This window comes from Crinia signifera, chromosome 11, assembly GCF_055691185.1.
Source record: "Crinia signifera chromosome 11, ASM5569118v1, whole genome shotgun sequence".
Taxonomy (NCBI): Eukaryota; Metazoa; Chordata; class Amphibia; order Anura; family Myobatrachidae; genus Crinia; species Crinia signifera.
The window spans coordinates 57,433,483-57,445,661 of NC_139227.1; the positions used below are offsets into that span (position 1 = coordinate 57,433,483).

The 12,179-nt window shown below is 47.6% G+C and overlaps 1 protein-coding gene across 2 annotated transcripts in view; it reads right to left on the reverse strand.

The window, feature by feature from the left end:
- Positions 1-12,179, reverse strand: part of LDHD (lactate dehydrogenase D) — a 205,408-nt gene that overhangs the window by 112,082 nt on the left and 81,147 nt on the right. For both annotated transcript variants that reach the window (XM_083165381.1, XM_083165382.1), the window contains exon 6: positions 7,748-7,947. In XM_083165381.1, coding sequence (XP_083021507.1) covers positions 7,748-7,947 — 200 coding nt within the window. The remainder of the gene's footprint in view (positions 1-7,747; positions 7,948-12,179) is intronic.

Genomic DNA, 12,179 nt, shown 5'->3' on the forward strand with positions numbered 1-12,179 from the left:
CAGGGAACCAGGTAGCGAAGCTGAGAGCTGACAGAGAGTTCTCTCCACAGGAAGCAGGAACTAAACATAGGTTAACAGGAAGCTAGAAGCTGACAGGAACTGAGGCTATCACTGGCAAAGTACTGCAGGTGAGCCTGCCCTATAAAGGGAGCTCCCAGGCTAGTGCTTAACGAGCTAATTACCTCACAGCCTAGTGAATAATTAGCTGCCAGGATACTGAGCCGATGTGGCACATAGCTACCACTGGAGGCCACCAGTGAGTCAACTGCTGAACACAAAACCAAAGCAGACTGAACCATAAATACAGATTCCCAACAGTGATGAGGCACTCTTGGACTTAGTATTAACAAATAACACAGACTTAGTTTCAAACACAAAAGTAATTGAACAATTAGGGAACAGTGATCACAATATGGTTTCACTGGAAATCAACTTCATTAAATTACATCAAAAAGGATCTGCAAAAAATATTAAACTTCAGAAAAGCGAACTTTGAATTATTCAGGGAAGCCCTAACAGGAATTGGGTGGGAAACGGTTATGGAGGGAAAAAATGCAGAGGAAATATGGAATATTCTAAAAAAGGTGCTTGATTCACTAACTATGGAATACATTCCTAAAGTAAATAAAGGTAAATTCAATAAAAAAACGCCACCATGGTTGGACAAAAAAGTAAGGTCAGCTATCAAAAATAAAACAAGAGCATTTAAATTCTATAAAAATAACTTGAATGATGAGGCGTTCGCAAAATACAAAGAATCAAACAAAACTTGTAAAGGGGTAATCAAAGCAGCTAAAAGATTATATGAAGAGCGCATAGCCACTGAAAGCAAAACCAACCCAAAGAAGTTTTCTAAATACATAAATAGTAAACGTTTAATTAAGGAAAACATAGGCCCACTAACTGATACTAATGGAAAAAGTGTTACTGAGGACAAGGGAAAAGCAAAACTGTTAAATGAGTTCTTCTCATCAGTATTTACTAAGGGAGAGCAGACTGTTGAATGAACATTTACCACAAACGGGACAAATAAGCCAGATCTCATTGTGGATTTCACAACGAAGTAAATAGTACTGAGGTTAAGCAAACTCAAAACAAATAAATCACCAGGGCCAGATGGGATTCATCCGAGGCTATTAATGGAATTAAGGGATGAACTAGCTACCCTCCTACATTATATCTTTAGCAAGTCACTATCGTCAGGTATAGTACCAAAAGATTGGCGAATAGCAGAGGTAGTACCAATATTCAAAAAAGGAAGATCCTGCTAATTACAGACCCGTTAGTTTAACATAAATTGTGGGTAAACTATTTGAAGGATTTTTAAGGGATGGTATCCAGGAATATTTAGACCATCACCGTCTACTCACTACTAACCAACATGGTTTCGTGAAAAATCGTTCATGCCAAACTAATCTACTAGGGTTCTATGAAGAGGTTAGCAAAAACCTCGATAATGGAAATGCTGTAGATGTGATTTTCCTAAATTTCGCTAAAGCATTTGATACTGTCCCACACAAGAGATTGATTAATAAAATGGAGAACCTAGGATTGGGTGAAAATATCTGCAGATGGGTAGGGAATTGGCTATGTAATAGAGAACAAAGAGTGGTTGTGAATGGTGCCGTATGAGATACGATACCGGTACTGGAGTGCCCCAGGGTTCGGTTTTGGGGCCCATTCTGTTTAACCCTATCCCAATATTGTTAATAAAAATGTTACTCAGCAATGTATCCATCTTTGCGGACGATACAAAACTTAGCAAAGTCATCAAATCATCAGAAGATGTCACCATGCTTCAAAATGATCTTGCAATTCTAGATGAGTGGGCAAAAAAATGGAAGATGAGGTTCAATGTAGATAAATGTAAGGTTATGCACCTTGGGAGACACAACCAGTGTGCAAGTTACAACCTTAGAGGAGAGGAACTGGGTAATTTCATACTTGAAAAGGATCTAGGAGTCCAAATAGACAGCAAACTGGGATGTAGTGCCCATTGTAATGTAGCTACAAAAAAGGCCAACAAAATTCTGGCATGTATTAAGAGGGCAATGGAAACTAGGGACTCAAGGGTAATTATGCCACTGTATAAGGCATTGGTGAGACCTCACCTTGAGTACGGAGTTCTGTTCTGGGCCCCACACTATAAAAAGGACATCATAGAATTAGAAAAAATCCAAAGGCGAGCAACAAAGCTTATTAAGGGAATGGAGACTTTAAGCTACGAGGAGAGATTAAGCAAGCTGGGACTATTTACACTAGAGAAGAGACGTTTAAGGGGGACATGCTCAACATGTACAAATATATCAAGGGCCAATATAAGGAACTGTCACACACCCTATTTTCTACTAGAAAGGAATCTAGGACACGAGGACATGAGTATAGATTACAAGAAAAAAGATTTCATTCAGCTAGTAGAAAGAATTTCTTTACAGTCAGAACAGTCAAACTCTGGAACTCTCTTCCCAGAGAGGTGGTAACGGCTGGCTCATTAAATGCGTTCAAGGCAAAGTTGGACAAACATTTACTGGAGAAAAACATCCATGGGTAGAAATAAGAAATATATTCTGTCTGTAAAATATCAGAACCTACCAAATCAGCTAGATGGACGCAAGTCTTTTTTCAGCCTTACCTACTATGTAACTATGTAACTATGTATATCTGTACTGCCATTGTTGCCTGTTCCTTGTACTGATAACCCTTTGTATTACAGTATGTGCATTGTTATTTTTAATGTCTGTAAAGCGCCTTGAGTCCTGTTGGAGAAAGTGCGCTATATAAATAAGGGTTGGGATCATTCGTCAGAATGATTCTAGGTCTACAGTCATTAGGTCGACCCCACTAGGTCGACTGGCAGGAAGGTCGACCTGACTTAAGGTCGACATGGGCCAAGGTCGACATGACTTAAGGTCGAATTTGCATAAAGGTCGACATGAGGAAGGTCGACTGGTCATAAGGTCGACATGGGTTTTTCACTGTTTTTTGATCCGAATGTCGACACAGTCGACATGGACACAGTTGGCAATGAGAATCGGACCCTCGCATCGCTCGCTTCGCTCGCGATGCTTCGGGCACGGTGCCTTGCTGCGCTCGCCACACTATTTTATTCTCCCACCACGCCCTAGTGGATGGTAGGGCATGAAATACCGCCTGTCGGCACATGTCGGCACAAAAAACAGTGAAAAACCCATGTCGACCTTATGACCAGTCGACCTTCCTCATGTCGACCTTTATGCAAATTCGACCTTAAGTCATGTCGACCTTGGCCCATGTCGACCTAAAGTCAGGTCGACCTTCCTGCCAGTCGACCTAGTGGGGTCGACCTAATGACTGTAGACCTAAATGCATTCTGACGAATGACCGCATCCCATAAATAAAACTTACTTACTTATAACCCATTTACACCGCATCAAAACTCTGGGTCTTCGGTGGGTCAGAGGCGGTGTAAATCTGTCACACCGTGTCCCTTTACACGGGACCTGGGTAGAATACGACAAGGACCTGGGTAGAGGGCGGTGTAAATGGGTACGCTGGGTCGGATGACCCGGCTCCCATTTACATGAGGTTGGACGGGACGACGACACACAGCCTGCGCTGCTTTCTGCTATACTCTGCAGACAGCAGGGGAGGAGGTGAATGGATGCCTGTGTGCGGCATCCATTCACCTCCAGGACAGCGGCTGGGGGGATGCACGGGGGCTGGGGGTAGCCCAGCAACTTACCTTGGTGCTGGGCTGCCCCCAGCACGGTCATCGGTGTATCCGGCGGGGATCACCGCGGTCACGGCGCTTGGAGATGATGTCATCTCCAAGCGCCGCCTCCGTATACACTGCGGGTGGGCACCGCAGTGTAAATGGAGTAAATCCCGGATCCGACCCGGGATTTTTGGTGTAAAAGGGGTATAACTTACTTTACTGCTCAGCGGCTGAGCCTGAGGTGAGCTGCGGCCTCAAAGGCGTAACAAGCAAGTTGTGGGCCCAGATGCAAAAATATGCTTTGGGCCTTGCCTCTTCCCCATTATATTTTCACTATTTCTGCGCCCCCAACATTATATTTTCAGCTATTTCTGCGGCCCCAATGTTATATTTTCTGTTTATTTTTGTGCCCCCTGTTATATTTTTAGTTTATTTCTGTGGCCAGTACCAGATTAAGAACCCCATGGGCCTGGAGCTGAAATTTACAAAGGGCCTATTGTGTGCCATCACCAAGGGTGTGACCACCTATATGGGGATGAGACCAGAGTGTAAATATATTATTGTGTGTGCGTATGTACCAGTATGTATGTGTATTTCAAACAAATAATAGTCCTATTGCACCCGATCTCCCATCTAAAGTGACAGGAGAAAGTAGGGCGATATGCAATTGATCTTTTTTTTATGTTGAAGGTGCTCATTATGGTCGAGTATAGCTGCGCATAGTGGCTAAACACATCCAAACCAATGGGCGCACTGTGAACAGTCTTGCTTGGCCAGTCTTGCTTGGCCACTCAAACAAGTGACTCTTTGCATATATTTGTGGCTAACCCCCAAACAGATTTAGCAGCAAATATTAAATGATAAATGGGCCCCTTAAATCTTCAATGAAGGGCAGATGCAAAAGGATAACAGAAATAAATTGCCAAGGATAAATAAAGTAAAATTGTTCCCTATAGCACAAATAGATCTAATCGTCTCCAATATGGAACTTCCTTATTTACACAGAACAAATAAATATCTGCTGCTCATTTTATCAGGATTGAGAGATCACCTCCTACACGGGCAATAAATATAATGTGTACACTTGCCTCCAAGGTATAGCCCAGTGGTGTAACTATCAATTTAGCTTTTTCTGGGGGTCACCCCTCCCCCCAACCGGAACTGCCCCATACACAGCAACACATCTTAATGCCACTTACACTATATACCACACACTGTAATGTACCTTACACTATATGCCAAACACCATAATGCCACTTATAAAATACACACCACACTGTAATGCCCCTTACACATTATATAAAGAACAACACTATACAGTGCATATATAAAGTACATTACAAAAAAAAACAAAAACATGGCACTGCAAGCTTTCCCCCTTATCACCACACTTTGGTGCCGAGAGATACAGGGCGGTACGGAGAGAGTAGAGATACATTAGGCAGTAGGGAAGGGATAGAGAGATGCAGGAGCGGTAGGGAATGGATAGAGAGACACAGGTAGGTAGGGAATGGATAGAGAGAGACAGGGTGGTAGGGAATGGATAGAAAGACACAGGGTGGTAAGGAATGGATAGAGAGACGCAGGGTGGTAGGGAATGGATAGAGATGCAGGGTGGTAGGGAATGGATAGAGAGAAGTGCGGCAGTAGGGAGCAGATAGAGGCCCTTATTCTGATCGGTGCGGATTTTACCGCATGCGGTCGTACCGCCGATGGTTATCGTCTGCGCATGTGCAGAGGTCACTCTGCGCATGTGCAGGCGATTTCGCAGCACGTATTCTTCAGACGCCGCACAGGGGGCGGAGAGGGGCGTGAAGGGCTACTTAGCCTCATTACCCTATGCATAAGCCCCGCTTTCCTTGGGCGTTCCCATGCAAACGCGGGGCGTATGCATGGTAATGAAGCCGTGACGCATGTGTAGGGGGCGGGCATCTGACATCGCCGGATGTCAGCTGCCCGCCCCCATACATGATTTCATACGGACAAGTGTCCGTGTGGTCTTGGGTGGCGGGAGCTGGTGGAGCGTGCGGCCCTGCATTCGATGGTCGGCGACCATCGAATGCAGGGGCTGCTCCCAAGATGGAGGAGGCGTATCCCCGTCCACTTTCATGCGGACCGCCACATATCCGCGTACGGACGGAGGTGGCGATCCGTATGGAAGGCGGGGATTCGCCTGCACGGTCCTGGACGCATATTCTGATCGGGCCGCACCGATCAGAATAAGAGACAGAGAGACAGGGCAGTAGTTGGATGATAGTAAGAATAAGGGAGGGAATGGAGAGATGAAGGGTGCTAGGGAGGTTAAAGTGAGATGCGGGGCAGTAGGGATGTTTTAGTGAGATGCAGTGCATTGGGGAGGGGGTTGAGAGACACAGGGCAGTGGGGAGGGGGTTGAGAGATGCAGGACAGAAGGGTGGGAGTAGGGAGATGCAGGGCTGCATGTAGGGGGTAGAGGGACACAGGGTGGTAGGGAGGGGACACATAGACGTAAGGAGGGGGTGGAGAGGTGCAAACACAGAGTCTGATAAATGACACCACCAGGGCTCTACAATATTCTCGAATGTAGCAGCTCAGCGGATCTCAACCTTAAAAAATAGGGCACCTCCTTACACCTTCCCTCAGTACCTCCACTAAGGATATCCATCTGTCAGCCGGAGTTTAGGCACATATATCTCCTCCACTATCTCATACCTCCCAACATGACCCTCTCCAGGAAGGACACAATGCTCTGTTTCTGGACTTCCCTCCTAATTTTTGACTACCATCACCTGTGTGGAAACACCTTTCTTACACATAAACCTGTTTAAGACAGGTGACAGCAATCATACATTAAAAAGGAAGTCCAGGAACAGAGCATTGTCTCCCTCCTGGAGAGAGTCATGTTGGGAGGTATCTGTATCCAATGGCGCCGGATTTCCACGTGGAGAGGGGGACGCGGGTATCTACACAGCCAGGGCGACTACTCTCCTCCAGTCTGCACGTCCCTGTCTGAGCCTGTGCAGGCGCTCCCCCCATCTGAACACGTGCAGGCGCTCCCCACAGTTGCCAGATCATCCCCTTTAATAAGCGCACATTTGAATTACACAGATTCTTGACTACTTTTCAAATGTAATGACAGTTGGTATGGTTGGGAGATGACAGAGTTCAAGAGTTCATACCAACTGTCATTACATTTGAAAAGTTTGAAAAGTAGTCAAGAACCTGTGTAATTTATATGTTGGGCTTATTAAAGGGATGATCTGGCAACCCTGGCGCTCCCCAGTCAGGAGCTGAACAGGCGCACTGTAGCTGAGTCGCCGCTCACATCCGCAGCGCAGGGTCACCCAGCCGAATCCCGGACCAATCCTGGCAGCCCACAAGCACGCACTGCAGCACCAGCCCAGCGGCCCCGGACTCCCACTCCAGCACACCGTTAAGGATCTTGAAGGGCGCCAATCCCTCCATATCTCTATCACTGTCCCCTCCATATCTCTATCATTGCCCCTCCCTCCATATCCCCATCACTGCCCCTGTCTCCATATATCACTGCCCATCCCTCCATATATCACTGCCCCTGTCTCCATATATCTATCACTGCCCCTCCCTCCATCTCTCTATAACTGCCCCCCTCCATCTCTTTATAACTGCTCCTCCCTCCGCTCCATATCACTACCCCCCACCCCCTCCATATCTCTATCACCACCCCCTACATATCTCTATTACTGCCCCTTCCATATCTCTATCACTGCCCCCCTCCCTATCTCTATCACTGCCCCCCGTCCATCTCTTTATCACTGCCCCCCTCATATCTCTATCACCGAACCTCCCTCCATATCTCTATCACTACCCCCCTCCATCTCTTTATCACTGTCTCTCCATATCACTATCACTACCCCCCCCCCCCTTCCATCTCTTTATTACTGCCCCTCAATATCTTTACCCTTGAAAAGGTCACACAGTTTATCGGTGGTTTGGTCTCAGTAAGTTATGTTGCAGAGTCTGAGTTTGTAGACACAGGTCTAGTACAGGATGTCAGAGCCATGTGTAATACCTGTAGTGATCTGCACTACTCACCAATTCTAGCGATGGGAATGCCACACTGCAGGACCTGGACCGTGCTGTCCACTGCAGCCTGAATGCTGGGGAACGTGCACACAGCCGCAACGGTGGCCTCGGGGACGCCATACAGGCGCAAAGTTGCTTTCGTTATTATCCCTAGAGTACCTTCTGAACCCACAAACAGGCTGGTGAGGTTGTACCCGGCAGAGGTCTTCCTGCAGTGGGACATAAAGAGGACATGCTGAGCACATTAACCATGTATCCCCCTATAGTGTGCATGGTGCTGAGTATGTTACCCATGTATCCCCTCTATAGTGTGCATGGTGCTGAGCACGTTACCCATGTGTCCCCCCCATAGTGTGCCTAGTGCTGAGCACGTTACCCATGTATCCCCCTATAGTGTGCATGGTGCTGAGCACGTTACCTGTGTATACCCCTATAGTGTGCATGGTGCTGAGCACGTTACCCATGTGTTCCCCCCTATAGTGTGCATAGTGCTGAGCATGTTACCCATGTATCCCCCTATAGTGTGCATGGTGCTGAGCACATTACCTATGTATATCCCTATAGTGTGCATGGGGCAGAGCATGTTAACAATGTATCCACCCCTATACTGTGTATGGTGCTGAGCACATTGCCCATGTATACCCCCGATAGTGTTTATAGTGCTGAGCAGGTTACCCATGTATCCACCCTATAATGTGCATGGTGCTGAGCACGTTACCCATGCATCACCCCTATAGTGTGTTTGGTGCTGAGTACGTTTCCCATGTATCACCCCTATAGTGTTTATAGTGCTGAGCACATTACCTATGTATGCCCCCTATAGTGTGCAAGGTGCTGAGCACGTTACGATGTATCCACTCTTATAGTGTTCATAGTGCTGAGCATGTTACCTATGTATCCCCCTATAGTATGCATAGTGCTGAGCACATTACCCATGTATACCCCCCTATAATGTTTATAGTGCTGAGCATGTTACCCATGTATCCACCCTATAGTGTGCATGGTGCTGAGCACGTTACTCATGTATCACCCCTATAGTGTGTTTGGTGCTGAGCATGTTACCCATGTATCACCCCTTTAGTGTTCGTTACCTATGTATGCCCCCTATAGGGTTCATAGTGCTGAGCATGTTACATATGTATCCCCCCTATAGTATGCATAGTGCTGAGCACATTACCTATGTACTGTATTCCCCTATGGCAGTGATTTTCAACCTTTTTACCTTGCGGCACACTAAATAAGACTTTAAAATTGCCAAGGCACACCCTGAGATCCCCACAGGGCAAAACACATTGGCCACCACAGGAGAAAAACAAACCTATTGGCCCCCACATTAAAAACAATCACACTGGTCCCCACAGGTAACAAAAATAAAATACATTGGCCCTTTACATGAAAAGAAGAGACCAGTAAATAACATTTAAACTGGTGGTGGCTGTAAATGGGTTTGGGCATCTCTAGATGTGGGGGCACACTTGAGAACAGCTCAAGGCACACTAGTGTGCCACGGCACACTGGTTGAAAAGCACTGCCCTATGGTGTCCATAGCGCTGAGCACATTACCTATGTATCCCCCTATAGTGTTCATAGTGCTGAGCACATTACTTATGTATCCTCCTATAGTGTGCATGGTTCTGAGCACGCTACCCATGTATCCCCCCTATAGTGTGCATGGTGCTGTTACCCAGTGCTATTTTTCAGCAGGAACCAGCAGGAACTCAGTTCCTGAACCTCTAATTAAATATGACATCATCAGGAACTGAAAATGTACTTGTCAGAAGATAAGTTTTATTTTAAAGTCACCCGTGAGTGCCTTTGTTTACCCAAAGCGTGGCGATCGCAGCGAACTCGCGAGGGGCGGCGGTACGTGTCTTCCGATCCCCACTATCCACGTCGGCGTGGAGTTGATTTTATATAGTGTGGCGTGCGCAGCGAGCCACCGAGCCCAAAGCGTGGCGAGCGCAGCGAGCCCCGCGAGGGGACGCGTATTACTTCACATGTATTCCGCGTCCGCTCGCCACGCTTCAGACTCGGAGGCTCACTGCGCTCGCCACACTATATAAAATCAACTCCACGCCGACGTGGATAGTGGGAGTATGAAAAGGTCGGAGGACGCGTACCGCTGCGCTCGCCACGCTTTGGGTTTGCGTTGATACTGGGGTGGCGTTAACAATGGGGGGCCATTTAACATAGTAATCACCCATCAGGGTGGGTGTACAATCAAAAATCGGGTCTGGGGGGGCATTGAACATAAGAATCAGGCATCTGGGTGCCTGTGCAATCGGGTCCAATCGCGCCGCATGCGATATGATTGTATTCGATGCGACGCGATTTTTTAACGTGCAATGAATAAATTGGGCGCCTGGATAATACACAAGTACCTATTCCCCTATAGTGTGCATGGTGCTGAGCACGTTACCTATGTATCCCCCTATAGTGTGGATGGTGCTTAGCACATTACCTATGTATACCCCCTATAGTGTGCATAGAGCTGAGCATATTACCTATGTATCCCCCCAATAGTGTGCATATTGCTGAGCACGTTTCCAATGTATCCCCCATATAGTGTGCATGGTGCTGAGCATGTTACCTATGTATCCTCCTATAGTGTGCATAGTACTGAGCATGTTACCTATGTATCCCCCTTTAATGTGCATTGTGCTGAACACGTTACCTATGTATCCTCCTATGGTGTGCCTAGTGCTGAGCACGTTACCTATGTATCCCCCCTATAATGTGCATGGTGCTGAGCACATTACCTATGTATCCCCTTAAAGTGTGCATAGTGCTGAGCACATTACCTACTGTATGTATTCCCGCTATAGTGTGCATGGTGCTAAGCACATTACCTATGTATCCTCTTATATTGTGTATAGTGCTGAGCACGTTACCTATGTATCCTCCTATATTGTGCATAGTGCTGAGCACAATACCTACTGTATGTATCCCCCTATAGTGTGCATAGTGCTGAGCCTGTTACCTATAAATCCTCCTATAGTGTGCACAGTGCTGAAAGCGGCACCTATGTATCCCCCCTATAGTGTGCATAGTGCTGAGCACGTTACCAATGTATACACTTGTATGCATTGTGCTGAGCACGTTACCTATGTATCTCCCTTATAGTGTGCATAGTGCTGAGCATGTTTCCAATGTATCCCGCTTATAATGTGCATGGTGCTGAGCATGTTACCAATGTATATGCCAGTAGTATGCATGGTGCTGAGCACGTTACCTATGTATCCCCCGATAGTGTGCATGGTGCTGAACATTTCCTTTACTTATTCCAATGTGTTAGTTATTAACCGTATGTTAGAACCAGAGCAATAAGATAAAGAAACAGAGCTGTCTTTCCTCCCAACCTCTGTCCATCCTGCCACCCCTGCCTCTGTTCTCCCACCCCATCCTGTCTTCCCGGTTCTGTCCTTTCTCTACGCATCTGTCCTCCCTCCCAGTCTCAGGGCTGCATTTATCAAGTAATATTTGTGGCTAAATCCCCTAAAACACCCGTTTTCGGGGGTTAACCGCGAATATTAAGTATCCCCCAAATTAATTAAAGGGGGACCGCAGCAGGAATCTCCAATCCCTGCTGCAATCCCCCCTGCAGTGCTGCCGGCCACATCCCCCATAGGTTTCTGTATCAACAGGCAGCCCGTCTTCACACCCTTTGGTTATCGCTATTCTGGGATGGCGATAGCCCATTGTAGCCTATGGCTACACATTGCACTGCCCGAGCGTCATTGCGGTCGGGGAGGGTCAGAGCATAACCGCGCAGACCCCCCGGCTTTCGGAGCCCTGTCCCTTGGCCCTTACATTGATAAATCCCGGCGGTATTGCACGATACCGCAATGCAATGCCACCGCGCCGGCATTGCTCTGTAATGATAAATGTGCCCCTAAGCCCTCTCCATCCTGTCACCCCCTGCCTCTGTCTTCCCTTCCCATCCTTCTTCCACAGCTCTATCCTCCCTCCACGTCCTTCCTCCCTGCCTCTGTCCTCCCTCCCCATTCTTCCTCCCTGCCTCTGTACTCCCTCCCCGTCCTTCCTCCCTTCCTCTGTCCGTCCTCCCTCCTAGTCATTCTTCCCTGCCTCTGTCCTCCCTCCCTACCCGTCCTTCCTCCCTGCCTTTGTCCTCCCTCAGTGCTTCTGTCGTCCCTCCATGCATGTGTCCTCCCTCCACACATCCGTCCTCCCTCCCCATCCTTCCCCCCCTGCCTCTGTCTTCCTCCTGCCTCTATCCTCCCTCCCTGTCCTTCCTCCCAGCCTCTATCCTCCCTCCTCGTCCTTCCTCCCAGCCTCTATCCTCCCTCCTCGTCCTTCCTCCCTGCCTCTATCCTCCCTCCCCGTCCTTCCTCCCTGCCTCTGTCCTCCCTCCCTCTATCCTCCCTCCCCATCCTTCCTCCCTGCCTCTGTCCTCCCTCCCCGTCTCAGTCCTATAACCCTG